The sequence below is a fragment of the Micromys minutus genome (genome assembly GCF_963924665.1).
Source record: "Micromys minutus genome assembly, chromosome: 18".
Lineage (NCBI taxonomy): Eukaryota > Metazoa > Chordata > Mammalia > Rodentia > Muridae > Micromys > Micromys minutus.
The window spans coordinates 4,722,262-4,740,967 of NC_137953.1; the positions used below are offsets into that span (position 1 = coordinate 4,722,262).

Below are 18,706 nucleotides of genomic sequence, written 5' to 3' on the forward strand. Positions count from 1 at the left end.
TGTGGGCATGTCTGGGTGTCTTGGGTTGGGTGGGAGCTCTGGGTTGTACGTGGATCGAAGAGATAGACCTAGAGAGATTTGATCCTGTAGGTGAACAGTGATCCTGTAGCGAGAATGAGAGAGGAGATGCTACTGTGGGTCAGGAACCTGGAAAACATTGTGGCCCTGGCCTGGGCTGTCTAGAGAGGCTGAAATGTGACCTAGAGAACCAAGCATAGCAGGTAGGAAAGGCAGATGAAGATGGAGGTAACGGTGTCAGCACCTGAAGAGCAGGGTCAGAGCTCCTGTCAGCCTGGAGTTGCTAGCTCTTCATTTCCCTAATGTTCTCCTAGTCCCATGCTGGTCCCATGCTGGTAACTGTAGCCAAGCCTTCCTGAATACCATCTCATGAGTAAGGGGAGCTGCTGACATCCCAAATATGGCCAAGACTGAGCTGGGGCTTGTGGTCTTCCGGATCTAGTGAGAATGAGAGGGGCAGATGTCTAGTCGGCCTGGAACCGAGATGTCTCTGCGCGTTCATGTTTGGTGTCCATCAACACGAGTGGACGCAGGGAATCTTCTGCCACTAAGAGTAAAGCAATTAATGTCCTTGCAGGAAAATGCATGGGACTGGATGGAGATGACCGTGAAGTGAGCCAGACTCAGAGAGATACGCACCACACCTCATATGCAGAATCTAGATTTTAAAACCTAACATGGAAGTATAAGGGAGCCCTTTATGAACAGGCGGGAGGAGATGGGGCCTGAGGGTGAAGGAAAGACATGTTTATGTATGCATTATTGAGACATGAGACCCCTCAGTCATTTCTTTCCTTTCTGTGTATATGTATGTATGTATGTGTGTGTGTGTGTGTAAGAGTGTGTGTGTTTGTGTGAGTGTGTGTTTGTGTGTGTGTATGTGTGTGTGAGAGTGTGTGTTTGTGTGTGTGTGTGAGTGTAAGAGTGTGCGCGCGCGTGCGCGTGTTTAAGATAGGGTTTCACTTTGCAGCCCTGACTACACACTTACTACACTTACTTTATACACCAGGCTGGCCTTGGACTCATAGAAATCCTCCTGCCTCTGCCTCCCAAGTGCTGGAATTAAAGATATGCACAACCACTGCAATGCAGTTATTACACAGACACACACACACACACACACACACACACAATTATATATATAATTTTATGTTTATTTTAATTATAGTATAATTACATAATTTTTCCCTTTGCTTCTCTCCCTCTAACCCCCTTTGTATCTCCCCTTGCTTTCTTTCAGATTTATGGCTTTTTTCCCCTTATACATGAGTTTTCTTGTATATAATTGTTTATGTATGCATATATATGTATATATATAGTGTGTGTAAATGTATAGATATATACATATGTTTTTCTAAATGTACAGATGCTCAGTCGGTATAGTATGCTGTGTGAATTTGTGTTTTCAGGGCTGACCGTGTGGTACTGGATAACCATTTGCTGTGCTTTTCCCAGGGAAGATAATATCTCCCACTCTTCAGCATCCCTTAGTTGCTGTACTTCTTCTAGGGTTGAGACCTTGAACTCTACTTCTGGCCCATCATCTCTTAAAATGATTTAATATACACAGGTTAAAAAAAAAAGAAAAGCTAAATGTGCCACTCACTTGAAATACTAGCACTTGGATGTCCAGTGCATGGGGATTGTCTTTGGTTTGAGGGTAGCCTGGGCTATAGTCTCAAAAACCCAAGCAAGCAAGTAAGCAAACAGAAAGTGTTTGTAGCAAGAGAAACTACTGTTGTCTGTCACCTTGGGTTTGTAAGCGTTTATTAGCTTCTCTGCCTCTTGCCACGGACTGAGCTTCCCGTTGGCAGTCTGTTGTCCCCTTTACCTGGTGTTGGCAGTCTGCTGTCCCCTTTACCTGGTGTTGGCAGTCTGCTGTCCCCTTTACCCTGTGTCTTCTCAGCCCTGGCTGCTTGAAGTGTAGTTCAGTGGGTTCACGGACCAAGCCAGTGTCAGGCACACCCGGGGCTTGCTCTTTGCTGCCACGCTGCCTCCCTCCAGGACAGAAAATCTAAACCGGGGACTGGCAGGCCCAGGCTGGGTATCCCCAGTGCCAATCTCCTGGTCTTTGGCAAGCACTACCACCTGGTCCGTCTTATTCCATGTGCTTGAGAGTAAGAACTGGCTGAACAGGAAGGCCTGTGACTCACAACGGGGCAACAGGATCTTGGAGGAGTGGCCTGCATGCTCTTCCACATTCGCTGTCCTGCCTCGGGCTCATGGACAGGCCGCACGTCAGAAGCTGGAGTCTCCCCAAGATGGTAGGGCTGCCCCAGCAAAGAACCTCCTCTTCCCCACGCGAGGGAAGCATTCAACCACTGAGTTTAGAAAGCAGGGCATGCAGCTTGCCTTCTGTCTTCTTCACTTGCTGTTCTCTGCACATCCTTGGCATTGCTGGGAGGAGTCAGAGCATTATAATTAATGAGGACATGGACACCTTTTGCTAGTTTTCCCAGGGTAGACACACCTGTGTCCCAGGTTGGGGTGCTTAATGGACCGACCACCTGATGTTGTGGGCCTTGCCAAGGACTAGGCTTGCGGTCTAGGGGAAGCTTCTCCAAGCCCTGGTTTCCTTGTCAAAGGCTGGTGATAAAACATTGCCAAAGGAATAATGCAAAAAAAAAAAAAAAAAAAAAAGGAATTCTTTTGAAACTATGCAGCAAGCCTGAGTCAGTACGTGGACAGTGGAAGGCTCTGTGTGTTCAGGTTTAAAGAAGGGCATCTCCTTTCAACTGTCCTCTTGACCCCTTGGGTCTCCTGGGTGCTTTGACTGTGCAGAGCAGGTAGGCTAGGGACAAGTCCTTTTGTTTTTCTTTCTATGTAGCCCAGGCTGACCCTGAACTTGAGCTCTTCCTGCCTAAGCCTCCCGAGTGCTGGGATCACAGATATGTGCTATATAAAACAGTATCGGTTATATATAAAATTAATGTACATAGCAAGTATATATTTTAAATGTGTGTGTGTGTGTGTGCGCGCGCATGCACACACGCATGCACACACGCATGCCCACACTTGGAAATTAGGACAGCTTATACTATATGGGTACCTGGGGACCTACTCTGATCATTCAGCTTGGCAGCAATGTCCCTTACCCACTATGCCATCTTACAGGCATGGTATTTTAAATTATTTTTGTAGTACTGGAGCTCAAACTGAGGTCTCTGAAGTTAGCCGGGATTGTAGGCCTGGGGATTGAAGGCCTGTGCCATTAGATTTAGTCTTCCTACTTTCTAAACTGAAGTCTGATACATGTAAGAAACGAAATACGGTAAGGCCTCCACCCATCCAGTAGCACCAGAATCACCCCATTGCCTGGCCCACTTCCCCTCTCGAACCCTGAAAGGGCTATCATTGTCTTTTTTTGTTTTTTTTTCCACTTAAATTTTTTTTTTGTTCTAGGGCAAGGTTTTTCCTGCAGCCCAGGCTTGCCTAAGTAACGTTGGCCTTAAATTCTGATTCTCCTGCCTCCACCTCCGAAGTGCCAGGATTACAGGCCCCTGAAGCTGGGACAGCCATGACGTGTATCAACACTGGAGACCTGCTTGGATTCATGCGAATGGAGTCCCAGTGTGGGTTGTGCCCTCCTGCGGCTGCCTCTTTCACTGATCATCTTGTGACACACATCTGTCACGAGACAGATGTGGGTGGTGGCCAGTGGCATGTTCTCATGCTGTGTGATACCACCTCACATTCCTTGGTTTGATTTCAAACCAACAAGACCAGGCCACTTGCAAAAGCTAGGGCCCTTCCTAACTGTCCTGTAGGAGGCCAGGCTGAAGGTGAGGCCGGAGAGAGCTGATTGGTTGTTTCTTCAGGACAAGCCTAAGTGATAAGAAATCAGGTAGGCCCTGAACTTGAAGCGGTCCTTCCGCTGGAGAAAAATGGGAAGAGCCAAAGACTGGAGAGTGGGGTGGAAGTGTCACCTGTGTTTCTGGCTGCCATCACAACTGCTCTGATGTGTTTCATCTCCTCAAGCCTCTGCCAGGAAGGTGTGTCCTCAGAGGCTCTGGTGATTTAGGTTAGCTTTGGTAAAACGATTTCTTGACCGAGGCCATCAGCTGGAGTTGAGGGCAGAACTTTGTCCTTTTTGACAATCAAGGCAGAAGGACAGGGCCCTTCATGTCACCGGCCTATACAGAAAGTATGGTGAATCTGGCAGCGAAATGTCCTGACACCAAGTCCTGCCAGGGATTGACTGGCCAAGAGAAGATCTGTTAACAATCTGGCTGATTTAAAATGCTCCAGTGGAGGCTGGAGAGATGGCTCAGAGGTTAAGAGCACTGACTGCTCTTCCAGAGGTCCCGAGTTCAAATCTCAGCAACCACACCGTGGCTCACAACAGATCTGTAATGGGATCTGAAGACAGCAACAGAGTACTCACATATATATAACAAATAAATTTAAAATAAAATGAAATGTTCCAGTGATCTTTGTGTTTCTTCCTCCCCAAGATTTTTGTTTTGGTGACGTTCACTATGCAGCCAAGGCTGGTCTTGAACTTGTAATTCTCCTGGCTCAGCCTCCTTAGTGCTGGCTTTACAGATGTGAAACGCCATGCCGGCTCCACGCTTCCGATTCCAGTCGTGTGGGTCTGGAGTGACATGGGGTATTTTAAAGCTTCCCTTCTGGATGGCGTTTGCTTCTCTTTAGAATGTCCTGTCTTCACCTCTAACTCTGGAGGAAGAGTCAGGTCGGACTGGTGTTGTGGAAGAAATGAAACTGACCCATATTGCCCAATGAGGAGGAAGTTCTAATCTCTTCAGCCCTGCTGAACTGCCTCAGTTAGAAGTGTTATCTCTAACACGCCCTTGCCTTGGGTAACCTGGCAGCCTTTTCCTCCCCGACCCCAGCCAGCTTTTCTCAGGCCTGCCCACGAGACTCCCCCATCAGCAAGGAAGCAATCTGCTTTCAGATAGACACCCAAAAGGAAGCACCTCCCCCCACACCCTCCCTCTGCCCTGCCCCCAACCCAGCAAGGCAAAAAGAGGACTGTGGGATGAGTCCTGCTTTTGTTAAACCTTGAGTTTGCTTGAGAATTGCCTTTGGCCCTCTCCCGGTGCTGCTTGGCAGAGAGGTTTCTAGAAGAGGAAAGGACGGAAGGAAAGGGGACAGAGCTTTATGCTTGGCACCTTAATTCTGTCTTGGCTGTGGGGGACTCTGCACCCCATTTTATAGTGAGAATGCTGTCATACGTCTCAATCTTATGGAATATGTGTTCTGTGTGCCAGGCTTGGCTCGCACGGTTCCACAGATCTGGTCATTTCATCCTTGGCCTGACATCCCTTTTCCTGTGTGCTGTGTGCACATGCATTCACATATGTGCATGTGTGGAAGCCATAGGGCATTACCGAATGTTTTTTTAAATCGTAATCCATTTTTGATTTTTTTTTTTTTTAACGGACAGCCTGGTTTGGAACTTTCCAAATAGGCTAGACTGTCTGTCTGTCTCCACCTCCAGTGCTGGAATTCCAAGTGTATGCATCATGCTTGGCTTTTTCTTTTTCTTGTTATGTTTATGGGTGAATCTGTGAATGCCTGGTGCACAGGACCCCGGAAGAGGGTGTTGGATGCTCTGGGGTGGGTTTACCATGGGGATGCTGGGAATTGAACCCTGGTCCTCTGGAACAATAAGCAGAACTCTCAACCACTGAGCCGTCTCTCTAGCCCCCCTGGCTGTTTAAAATATGGGTGCTTGGGGGTAGGACTCAGGTCCTCATCTTTGCACTTTTTTTGGTGGAGCTATCCCCAACCCCCATTGCCTGCTCCTCTTTTTAAAAAGCAAGTTCTGTAGCCTAGGCTGGCCTAGAACTTGCTCTGCAGCTGGGGATAGCTTCTAGCTTGCTGCGGTGTCCCCTGCTTTAGTTTCCTGGGTACTGGGATTACAGGCTTGAGCCAAAAGACTTGGCGGAATAGAAGAAAATGACCTAGAGCAACACTGACTAGAAGAACCTGTCCAGCCAAGATCACTTATTGACACCGTGGGAACCTGCCCACGAGAAGGGTGAGGATGTTGGAATCCTCAACCCTAGGGTGTCCATTTGGTCAGCCGGGAATGAATGTTTAGACCCTGGGCCGTCTTCAAACTTTCAGCGGAGCCAAGGATGACCTGGAACTTCTATCTGTGCCTCCCAAGTGCTGAGATCACAGGCTGGCACCACCTGCACTTAGGGCTTCTATTATTATTATTGTTATTGTTATTATTATTATTATTAATTTTCATAAATGTGGTCATGTCTTTTCCCAGGTCCTCCCTACCTCTTTACCCAACTTGTTCTCTCTCCCAAACAAAATCAAATCAAATCAAAACAAAACAAAACAAAAAAACCCCCCCACCAAACTAATAAGTCAAAAAAACAATGAAAGGAAAGGAAATAAAGATTTCCCCTCCCCAAACAAAAGCTCCTGAGAGTGCCTCACGTGATTCTGGATCGCTGCCAAGTTTGGGAGCTCTTATCACAAGTGACAGGATGGAGCAGAAGTTATCAGAGACCCATTTAGCTGTGACTGAAGAAGACGGGGCTGTAAACTGTGACTCAGTGGGACTGAGGGACTTGGTGAGCTAGCTGGGGGCTGTCTTGAAAGCACTCAGCATGAAGTGAGGCAGCTCTCCAGGTAAAAGAGACACAGTCTAACGACTTTTATGCTAGCCAACCTACTAGGGCACCCTTTCCTAAGGATGTGTTTTGGCTGCTCGGTGTCTGACAGCTGTGTATAAAAGTAAAATCTGCTCTTGCTCTTGTGCTCTTGCAGCCTTTCTCTCCCACTCCTACCCCTCCTCTTCCCTTCCCTTCCCCCCTCTCCCTCCACGTGCTCATGGCTGGCCTCTACTCCTCTTCTCTCTCTCTCTCTCTCTCTCTCTCTCTCTCTCTCTCTCTCTCTCTCTCTCTCTCTCTCTCTCTCTCTCTCTGCTTCTATCACCTTCTTAACTCTCCCATGACCGAATAAACTCTATTCTGTACTAAAAAAAAAAAAGTAAAATCTATGTGTGTGGTGGGGGGCTGGTGGTCAGACTCCGGGTGATATGAATTTCTCTCTTATGCCTGTGCTCTGGGGGGCAAGTGGAAGGATTCTGGAAACTGCATTCATTTCTAGAGGCTGTACCTAGTTTCCCATTCCCATTTCTCTTGGCTGCCATCCATCCAGTGCAGGGCACTCACCATGCCATGAATGGGCACCAGCGCCATGCTTAGGAAGCTGTGGCGTTGGGATTGCTAACACAGGTCTGTGGATGGTATACCAAAGACAATGTGGTCAGGTCAGGTGGGGCCTTAGGTTAAGCTATGCTAAAAATGTTTGCCTACTGTTAATGGCTACACTGCCCTTATCATTTTTATCTGCTACTGAAAGGTAACAGGCCTCCAATAAAGAGCAGTCTTTTAACCTCATTCTTGGAGTTAAGAATGAGAACAATTAGCAATTAAAACCTCAAAGATGGGGCTGGGGGGAGCATGGGCGGAGAGATTGCTAGGGAATTTGCTCTTCTGTAGACTTAACTTTGGAAGCCACAGAGGGACAGACACATCACAGGGCAGTGCAGCCCCAGCCCTTGCTATGTGGAATTTGGTCTACCTCCTTGGCAAATGGTAGAGAGGAAGTGTCTGGGAGCTTTCTGGATCTCTCTTCTCCCTGGAAATTGTAAAGTTGGGGCTCTAATTCAGAGACTTTTCACATTTGTGGCAATGTCCAGAAAAAAATCACTGCCCCTTTGACCTGCTGGGCCAACTGTTTGTGTCTGTATTGGTGGGTTTCTGATAGTCTCTCCCTCCTGGGAAGTCAGCTTCTAGGCAGCCACAAGTCCCAACATATGATTAGTTTCTCCTAGCTGTGGTGTTCAGAAAGTTTGGGTGGGTTTGTCGGAGGATAACTAGATTGGAAAGTCAATAGCATTATCTCCAAGTTGTGGATTAGGTATGGGGCAAGAAAGAGCTTGAGTCTTTGGACTAGCTGGGAGGCCTGTTATCTTCAGGAGGGTCAGGGCAGGCTCTGGAGAGAGGATGGGATTCACCTGTAGATTCGGGGTTCTCTGCTAGGAGAGCACAGCTTGGATTTACACCAGAGAGAGAATGTCACAAAGACCAGAGACATGCCTATGCTTAGGAGGAGGGCAGAGCTAGCTTATGTGGGGCTTAGGATGTTTAATGGCCGTCTTAGTCACTGTTCTATTGCTATGAAGACACCATGACCAAGGCAACTCTTATTAAAGAAAGCATTTAATTGGGGACTTGCTTACAGTGTAGAGGGTTAGTTCATTATCATCGCGCTGTGAATCCGGTAGGTGTGGCACTGGAGCAGGGAGGGAAGGAGGAGACACTGGGTCCTGTGTGGACTTTTGAAGCCTCAAAGCCCACCCCCCAGGGAGAAGCAATGAGGCTGAACTTCCTAATCTTCCCTAGTGACTAAGCATGCCAATATATGACCCTTTGAGAGCCCAGTTTTATTCAAACACCTAGCAGATTTTAAATGCAGAATCCAAGAGTCTGGGTGTGGGTTGGGAAACTGTTGGGAGGAGTTAAAAATAGAACTGGGGACTGTGTAAAATCTGGGGAGGAGGTAATGGCTGCTGGCCCTGGGGGGAGGGTGACCTCTCTGATAGGACTGGCCATGTGAGGTGAAGGCCAGTTTGGGCAGCAGGAGAAGAGGGAGGCCATGAGCCTCTGCTGTAGGATGCTTTCTTGGGTCGTAATTTAGTGGACAGTCTCCTCTTCCCCAGCTGCCTTCCTATGGTTGTCTAGTAATTAACGTAAACATTTTTGTGCGTGTATCAATCTCATGTAGCCTAAGTTGGACTTAACCGTCAGAAGGATGACTTTGAACTGATCCCACTTCTGCCTCCAAAGTGCTAGAATTTAGGAATGCCCAGGCCTGGCAGGTTTTGTTGGACTGTCTTGTTTGTTGAACTGCTGGGGTTCAGATAGTCTTGCACATGCTAGGAAGTGCTCCAGCACAGGGAAATTCAACTGCCAGCTCTAGAGAATAGAAAAAGAACAGGGTTTCACAGGGTTGTTCAGGCTGCTTTAGAACTTGCAATCCTCCTGCCTCAGTCACCTGAGTGCTTGGGTTACAAGCCTGACTAGAGTTTTTTGAAAGGCTGGGTGATATCTAATGACATATCTATTCTATAGCTCATTTAATCTATTCTTGTTCCCTGCTCCCTTTCAGGTTGACCAGTACCTCTACCACATGCGTCTCTCAGATGAGACCCTTCTGGAGATTTCTAGGCGTTTCCGGAAGGAGATGGAGAAAGGGCTAGGAGCTACCACGCATCCTACAGCAGCTGTGAAAATGTTGCCCACCTTTGTGAGGTCAACTCCGGATGGGACAGGTACTGCGTGTGTGTGTGTGTGTGTGTGTGTGTGTGTGTGTCTGTGTGTGACTGAGAGTCCACTTAGTTGGCTTTGTTCAGGGACACAGAACTAATCTCAGTCAAGGCCTCTTGCCAGGTTTAGCCTTTAGTCAATGAAAACTGATGCAAACACTGGGTGCTGGATAGAAGGCTGTGGGATGGGATGGCCATCTGACCACTGGGACAGCCAGAGTCAAACTCTGTCAGCCAGCCCTCCCCGGGCACCGCTGACAGCCATTTGTTTTCTGCTCCTGTGCTGAGCAAAGCTTCTTGGCTCAGTTTGGCTTTCTTAGTTCCACATAGATAGCACACAGTGGTGGTGGTTCACCATGACAACCGTGGTTGATGGGCACATTCTGTAGGCATGTGGATCAGGGCCATTCACAGTGTTTCGGTTGTCTCATGAGCTCCGTTACAAAGCCTGTAAGTTAAACTAAACCGGACTGTGAAGAGACATTGTGTCTAGTCCAGTAATGCATCTTTAAATATTTGTTTTACTTTTATGTGTATGTTTTGCCTGCATGAATATCATAGGTGTCTGCCTGAAGAGGCCAGAAGGCACCAGGTCCCCCGGAACAGATGGTTGTGAGCTGTCACATGGGTGCTGGGAATTGAACTCAGGTCCTCTTAATGAATGGGGTGATCCAGCCATTACTCTTAACTGCTGAGCCATCTCTCCAGCCCCTAAGACTAAAGCAAGAAGCTGTTGGTTGAGCTTTGGTTTAGTCTGTTCTATTTGGATTGTCTCTCCTATGATGCTGCCAAGCAAAAACTTGACGTTGGAAAGAGTGTTATTTGAATTTTTGGGGGTGGGGTTGGGAGTTTTGATGGACAGGGGAGAGAAGATTCTAAGAGAATGCCGGGAGGTTGGACCTGCACAGTGACTTTGGCAGCATCCCTGGGGGTGGAGGTGGGACCTAGCATGGGCAGAGTCTGTTCATTTACCACAGCGACAACCATGTTCTAGCCTGGCATCTGTGGGGTCCATGAAAATGGGGGCGAAGCAGCCAGCCAGGAGCTGCAGAGGGCTGCTCTGTGTGGGAACCCGACTTTAGATCCCTGTGGTTCTTGAGAACACACCTTTTGAAGCCTTGTGACCTGCTTGGGCCCGGCACTGAAGCATGTGTTTGGAGTCGTTGAATGTGTGTGCTCCCGGACCTGCAAAGAGTCCCCTGAAGTGTGGACAGGACCCTGCGAGCTCCACTGTGCCCTCTCTAGACTGGCTCACTTACCATTCCTCTGTCTCATTCTGATCGGAAGCCACACCACATCTACGCTTCGGTTTGGCATTCTGAGAACTGTATTGACTTCTGAAGCCTGAATCTCCTGAGCACCTAAAATGTTGGAGAAGTTCATACTGTGACCTGGGAACTTATCCTGGGTGCCTACCTGTGCCAACTCATTTTAAAAGATTTATTTATGTTTTTATGTGTGAGTGTTTTGCTTGCATGCCTGTACGCCGCGTGTGTGCTAGGAGCCCCAAGAGGTCAGAAGAGGGCATTGGGTCCACTTGAACTGGAGTTACAGACTGTAAGCTACCAGGGAGTACTGAGAATCGAACCTGGGTCTTCTGTGAGCAGTGAGTGCTCATAATTGCTGAGCCACTTCTCTCGCTCCAATTCAGTTATTTAAACAACACATCTATGAGGTATATACTTACGTTTATTTTCTTGTCTGTGTGTGTGTGTGTATGTGTGTGTGTATGTGTGTGTGTATGTGTGTGTGTGTATGTGTGTGTGTGTGTGTGTGTGTGTGTGTGTGTATGTGTATGTGTGTGTGTGTATGTGTGTGTATGTGTGTGTGTATGTGTGTGTGTGTATGTGTGTGTATGTGTGTGTATATGTGTGTGTGTGTGTATGTGTGTGTGTGTGTTTGTGTGTGTGTATGTGTGTGTGTGTGTGTGTGTGTGTGTGTGTGTGAGAGAGAGAGAGAGAGAGAGAGAGAGAGAACGGAAGCCAACTTGCTGCAGTTGCTCTTTTACCATGTGGGTTCTGGGGAATGGAACTTGCTCATCAAGCTTGGGAGCATATACCTTTTTCTCAGACTCATCTTACCAGCCACTAAAAAAAAATTGTTTTTTAAAATTCTCCTTTTTTAGAATATGAAGCTTGGAGGGTCAGATAAATTTGTCCAGGTTCACATGACAGATGATAGGCTGAGCCAGGAGTCAAACGTGAATATGCCCAAGTTACCAGGTGTGCGAGTGTGAACACGTGCGTGTGTGCCCCGGTGGTATAGGTTGTGTGACAGACAGGTGACAAGCAGTGTATATGACAGCTCAGCTCTACGCAGTCTAAGTCCCCACATTCCCAGCAGTGTTTACAGTGCCGCCATTTTGGACATGTCTCTTTGCCTGAAGACAGCATAGCTCCTTACATAAACACGCATACTTGGTACAGATCTCACAACATGGTGAGTTGTGAGAAAACACAACCCGTTAAGTCTCTGGATACAAATGAAACTCAAAGCATCCTTGCGCTGGGTACAATCATTGAAACAGAAACTAGACGGTGTCTGCCAGACAACAGACAGACAGACAGGTTGTGCTAAAGCGCTCTCGGGGTCTCAATGGCAGATTCTCTATAGAAAAGGAGAATCAGTTTACAGAGAACAGTCTCCTAGCAAGCAGGTGGCGCGACTTCAGCTCGGGCTGGTCTGAGCCAGTGCCCAGCGCCAAGGTACTCCACCAACGGCGTTTCATTTTCCATGTACCTCCCACACGCTAGCACAATGCCTCCTTTCTTCTTTTGGGAACTCTGATTTGGTTTGATCCCCAAAGTCCTCTCCTGGGTTCAGTGAACTGTGAGGCCGTGGTGTGCCAAGCTCCTGTGGCCTGCCTTTGAAGACGGAGAATTGTCCTTAGGGAGATAAAGCTTACTCGGATGAGACAATTAAAGAGCGATACCGGGCCATATAATGCAAGCGCGAGGTGTGATAAAGGGAGACCAGCTCCGTGATAGGTTGCGTGCAAGCTGCTGAGGCCCCTTATCTTGGTTGCTGTGTATTATACCAACATCCACGCAGCGGAGGCCTGAGTCAACAGCAGCACACAAGCAAGTTAATAAGGGGGTTTATGATGTGGTGCCGACGGTCTAAGCAGAGATTCTACCGATAGCCTCTGAATAGTGGACGGCATTTATGTATGTTGGGTCAAACACCTGATCGCTGCTGTATTGATTTTTTTGTTTTTTTATGATAGGGTCTCACACGTACATAGCCCATGCAGTCCTCAGAGGTCACTGGCAATAAATACTTCTGTGGGACAGGTATGGGTGGGTCCCTCTCAAGGGGATTGTTATAGGGCCAGTTCGGAAACTGAACGTAGGAGTCTGCTTGTGCGTTAGTACCCTCGGACCCTCCCCAGGCTTGGCTGGGCTGTTGTGTGTAATTAATAGTCTTGTCATCCCCTTGGCCCTGAGCACAGCCATCCCCTCCTGTAATGGGATCCGATGCCCTCTTCTAGTGTGTCTGAAAACAGAAACAGTGTACTCACACACATGAAATAAATAAATCTTAAAAAAAAGAAAAGAAATGAAATGACTTGTTTATACCATTTCCTTTCCTCCCGGGTCATTCTCTGGCCGGGTTGCAATCAGAACAATTGTGGCCCTTTTAGGGGTTGTCTCCCGTTCTCATTGCTGGAGCAACTGGATTTGGTTTCGTTTCTCCCCCCACCCTACCCCGTGTGTATGTGTGTGAGTGTGTGTGTGTGTGTGTGTGTGAGAGAGTGTGTGTGTGAGTGTGTGTGTGTGTGAGTGTGTGTGAGTGTGTGTGTGTGTGTGTAAGTGTGAGTGTGTGTGTGTGTGTGTGTTTACTTTTTAAGACCATGTCGCCCTGGCTAGCCTGGAATGGACTATGTAGGTCAGGCTGTCTCTGCCTCCCAAGTACTAGGATTATATAGCACATTCCACTGCTCCTGTCCCTTCTGTTTACTTATTTTTTTTTAAATATAATAATTAGCTATGCTCCTAGAATACGAGTTTTGAGCATATGAGGACAGAACTCTTGGAGGCCACTAGAGGGTGCTTGCTGTTCCTGGAGCTAAATGAAAGGAAGCTGTGGATGCCGGAACCGAACTCTGTCCCTGGTAGAGAGCAAGATACGTTTTAATGATACATTTTATACAAATGACTGTAAAGTCTTTTACTGATGTGAAACAGTAAACTAAAAGTAGAAAGCAGAAAAGGTGCTGCCTTCTTCTTAGTGGCACAACACAAGGATTGTTCATCGCCCCAGGGCTTGACTGAGGGAGCAGGCATTGTGAATGGTCTGTTGAAGATGGACGGGCAAAGCTAGGGGCCTTGGTGGTCAGCGGCTCTTGTGACTGTTAAGGTAGTAAGGCTCACACCACTACTCTGAGTAATTGCTGTACTCCAACACTGGGCGGGAGAGGGGAGGTGGTGCTCAGAAGGTGTGTGTGTGCTGAAGCAGGAGGATTGCTGTGAGTTTGAGGCCAGCCTGGCCTAGAGAGTGAGGCCTCATCTCAGAAATCCAAAACCAAGGCAGATGGCTTAGTCCATACAGACAAGCCAAGCCCCACAAGCTGAGTTCGTTTCCTGAGGCCAGCACGGGGGAAGGAAAAGACAGGCACTTTCACAGTTGTCCTCTGAGGGCCACCGTAGCTACAGGACATAAATAAACGTAAACCAGCATCTCTCAAGATGACCCCATCTCAGTGGATGCGCCTCGGCGCTAAGTGTAACGGAAGGACATCTTATGGTGCCGAACAAGAAGTAAAATTAGAGGTGAGGACGCAGGAGGTGAGCTGTTAGTTAGCTTCCCCTTGCCACCTTTAAGCCTGCCTAGAACTGTGGGGTGCCCCTTGTCTAGAGGGGGTTCCCTGAACCCATCATTTGTAAATCTGCTGTTGGGGCTTAGGAGTCATGCTGACCAAGAACACTTCCCTTTCTCAACATACATGCCTCAGGAATGGGCAAGGCGGCTTCGAAATTCAAGGCCAATCACCTTTTTATTGAAAGATATATATATATATATATACATATTGTATGTGAGTACACTGTCACTGTCTTCAGACACACCAGAAGAGAGCATCAGATCCCATTACAGATGGTTGTGAGCCACCATGTGGTTGCTGGGAATTGAACTCGGGGCCTCTTAACCACTGAGCCATCTCTCCAACCCCCCCCCCCGCACCCCCCCAGATAGTCTTAAGAGGGCTGGCTCGGCCTACTGTGCTGAGCTCCTGATGGGAGGGGCAGATGGTGATCTATTTTAACTAGTGGCAAGTACCTAATGGTTGAAAATAGAACCTGCTGGAACATTCAACTGGCCCCTGTCCCTCAACCTTAAAAACCAAAGAGAACAAATCGCTCAAACACATGTGTATACACACGCTCACACACACACAAATCAAACCAACCCAGCTGTCACAGGTGCCAGATCGCCTTGTAGAAGCTTTTAAACAACCAGTGCTGTGTTACCTCAGGTGACGCTGCCACCATGTTTAGCCGGCTAACTGCCACTTAGTGCCCAGGTTTATCCTGTGACAGGTGAGCTCCTAGGAGAAGTTGGAACGCTTTATCTCCCTGACCTTATGTATCTGATAAGAGTCAAACTGAAAGTGGACCGCAGGTTGCGTGGGATGGGAAGTGAGTCTGCAGAAACACGGCTGGAGAGAGCTGCTTCGCCCTTCCCTTGGGTGACTTGATGGAGGGTGCCACCCCCGACACCCCCACCCCCTACCTCGGTCCCTCTGTCACCTCTGAGAGAAGCCTGAAGTGTCCAGTAAGGTGGGTGTAGTTCTAGAAAACTGTCAGTTTATTCTGCGCCTGTGCACACAGCTGTGAAGCATCAGGAAGCTTCAGCAGGCTTGGCTGTGGAGAGGGCTTGCTACTCTTCACCATTCCTTGGTACCATCTGTCCACTCAGTATGGAAGATCTAATTTCCAAGTGATGAGCTGGGGTTCTGGGTACAGATGAGGAGGTCTTTGTTTTCTTTTTCTTTTAAGATTTATTTATTTATATTATGTATATGAGTACACTGTTGCTGTCTTCACACACACCAGAAGAGGGCATCAGATCCCATCACAGATGGTTGTGAGCCACCATGTGGTTGCTGGGAATTGAACTCAGGACCTCTGGAGGCGCAGTCAGTGCTCTAACCACTGAGCCGTCTCTCCAGCCCTTGTCTCTTTGCTTTTCTTTCTCACTGCTCTGCGGTTTCCAGGAATGGGAGCCACAAAGAGGAAGCTGTGGTCCTGAAGGAGGGCCAAAGCTTTAGAGTCAGAAGCTGTGGCGTCAAACCCTAGCTCTCTCTCACCCCTGTGTGACCTCAGCCAAGTGACTCAGCCTTAAAGGGATCACTTCCTGACACCCAGCCCAGCTTGGGGGTGGGGTGGGGGTGGGAGGGTGCTGTTGTCTCTGGGTTTTACACTCTTGGCATTGTAAGGGAAGAACTCCCCCTTTGAGGGTTTAAAACTTTCCAGTGCTTATTACGCAACAGAAAAATTCTTCAGCTCCGGCCCTAGAGCTGAGTCTTTGCTGTGATTGAAGGCACGTGACAATTGCTCACATCATATGTTAAAGTTTTTATTACATTTACTTGTTTGGGGTGTGTGTGTGAGAGGGAGGGAGGGGGAGAGAGGGGGAGAGGGAGGGAAGGAGGGGGGAAGGAAGGGGAGGAGCGCAAATTTGGAGGTCCCAGGAACACTTGTAGGAGTGTGTTTCCTTCTATCTTGTGGATTCCAGGAATCAAACCCAGGTTGTTAGACGGGGTGGCAGTCACCTGTGCCCAGTAAGCTAACTCATCAGCTCTCTTATGTATTTTATTTTTTAAAAACCGAAAGTTAGGCTCCAGTAATAACAACATGGTTAACGGAGACGTGATCTTATAAAACCCTTACAGTGGCCAGTCAGACATTTGATGAGTGAACCATTAGTGAGCAGATCTAACATGAGGTGGTAAGCTGCCTCAAATACCAACTGTGGTTCCAGAGGAGCCCACTGGGTTCTTTACCTGTAGTTCCTGATATCTCTTCAAAAGTGTATTTTATCGCGTATTATTTTAAAATTTACTTTATTTATTATTTCTTTTGAGGTTGGGTCTCTCTTTAACTGACTGTTCCAGAATTCACCATTTAGACCAGCCTGTTCTCAAACTCACGGAAATCTGCCTGCCTTTGCCTCCTGATTTAAGGCACGTGACTCTAAGTCCAGCTTCAGTTTTATTATTATGCGTTTTTTATGTGCCTGCTTGTATGCATGTGCACCGGGTCAATGTAGCACCCATGGGCACTAGAAGAGGGTGCCTGATCCCTTAGAACTGAAGTTTCAGACCTGATGTGGGTGCTGGGAGCCCACCTCATCTTCTGGAAGAGTAATGCTCTTTCTTAACCCTGCTTGTATGGTGTCTTAAGAAACTTCCTTCTCCCCCGCTGGACTGAAGCGCACTATGTAGGTGAGTCTGAGTCCTGTCTTGGCCTCCTAAGCACTGGGATTACAGGATTGTCACTGTGCTGGGCCAAAAAGCCTGCTCTTGGTGTATTTTCTTGCACCAGAACCTTTCTCCTGCCCTACCCACAGATACTTTTGCCCTTCACAGTCACACTCTGTCACATGCTCCCATGGATGCTATTCTGGGAGACTCTGGAATGTCTTGGAAGGAGCCCCGTGGAGGTAGAGCTTGAGCTACGACTCAGAGTGCAGATTCAGATTGGCTAGCAAGACTTAGGAGACCCTTTCAGACCAAGGAAGAATGACAATGACGGGGGACAAGGACAGTGTCACTTTACTGACGACTATCTGTGTGTTACACGTATGTGTGCAACCTAGTCTGTATTCCATCAAAACCTCACAAATGCTGCGGCAAGTTGGCACTACAAGCTGTGTGTTCTGCTGGCGAGCTGGCGTGTCTAGAGAGCGCCCAGGCCACTGCTGAGCCAGAATTCACGAGTCCTGGTCACCATGTGTAAAGTCTGTCACCTAACCCCTGCTCTGTAGGAAGTAATCATGCACAATAGAAAGACTGGGCCTAGAAGGATCCCTCCTTTGCCCTGTGGGGTCCTTATAGGATTTCTGGAGTCGCTGTCTCATGTTCTGAACTCAAAGGGTCAGTCCTCCGGGCCCTGAGTGTGTGTGGAATATGTGCTGAGGAGTGAGGTGTGCTTTGAAGGAATGGTGAGCGCCCCCCCCATACCCCCCAGTTCCTACCAGCACTATTACTATTTATAGCCCCCATTTGGTCCACCAGAAAATACAGCCGAATCACATTCCTGATGGAGCCATGCTGGGCTGAGTCCAGCTGGGCTGGTCTTGGATGATAACCAGCCGGAGGCAGTGCCGGCCACCTCCGTCCCTCACGGTCACTGATTCAGCAGATCGTGTGTGTCCAGGGCCTCAAAGTGCTGATGAGGCAGCTCTCCCTTGATTTTCTCTTTCATCCCCCTGACAACCACCACATAGCATTTCCTAGAATCTGGCTGAGGCCCCATGGCCAGTGAAGGTTCGGTACTCGAGTGTCTAGAAAAGTCATCTGAGGCCATGGAGGGGGGGTGGACGGTGCCCACGAGTCAAGGCTCGCGATGCTGCAGCAAACCGTTAGTGAACAAGCATCTGAGATGATTCCTTCAGACGCCTAGTAGGGAGTGGAAAGGTTGTATCTGCCAGAGGAATGCTAAGTCACCTGGTGTGAGTCCAGTGACTTTTCCTGGAAAGGTATCTACTGTCTCCCTTGCTGTTTGGGAGACTGGTCTGAACAGGTGTGAGGCTCTGTTTGCCGCAAGCCTGGTGCTTGCTGTGTCTTTTAAGTTCTTGCTATGATTCTGGGTGATTCGAGAACATTACTCAATTCTCTCAGGACAAACCTGGGAAGTAGGGGTGCTCCTATTTAAAGAGAACAGAGAGGTCCAACCAAACTCTATGTGCCTGAGGCCAAAGAGGCTAAAGTGTAGCCTGGCAAGGATTCTCACACACTTAACTTGGGCTTTAGTGGGATGTTATGTAGACTGGCACTGCACCTCTCCAAGTGTGTGGGGTGAGTCCTGAGGAACCTCAGTTGGTCAGTGCCTACCCCAAGACCTTGGACACTGTATTCAGGGAGCCTGTAAGAAGTGGCCTTTGAGGAGGAAGTGAGCTAGGTGTTCAGGGGGTCCAGGAGATCTGCACACAGATGAAATCCTTTCGTTTATTTAGTTAGAATATATATGTCTTTGACCCTCCCAACCAGACAAGAGTCTCAGTGTTGACCAGCGCACTCGTGAGTCCCCTGGGTTACACTGAGACTATCTGGAAGGAAGGAAGGAAGGAAGGAAGGAACAAAGACCCAAATGTATCCAGAAAAAGTGAGCCATTTGCCACCCTCACCCATGAGTGACTGAAGTTAAC

The 18,706-nt window shown here is 48.2% G+C and overlaps 1 protein-coding gene across 2 annotated transcripts in view; it reads left to right on the forward strand.

The window, feature by feature from the left end:
• The window catches only part of HK2 (hexokinase 2), a 46,889-nt gene that overhangs the window by 7,109 nt on the left and 21,074 nt on the right, over positions 1 to 18,706 (forward strand). Inside the window, exon 2 of one of the 2 annotated variants that reach the window (XM_080932230.1) lies at positions 9,181 to 9,343. In XM_080932230.1, the coding sequence (XP_080788356.1) occupies positions 9,181 to 9,343 (163 nt within the window). Of the gene's footprint in view, positions 1 to 9,180; positions 9,344 to 14,994; positions 15,115 to 18,706 lie in introns of those variants that run through there. The other variant, XM_080932231.1, reaches the window with a different exon arrangement.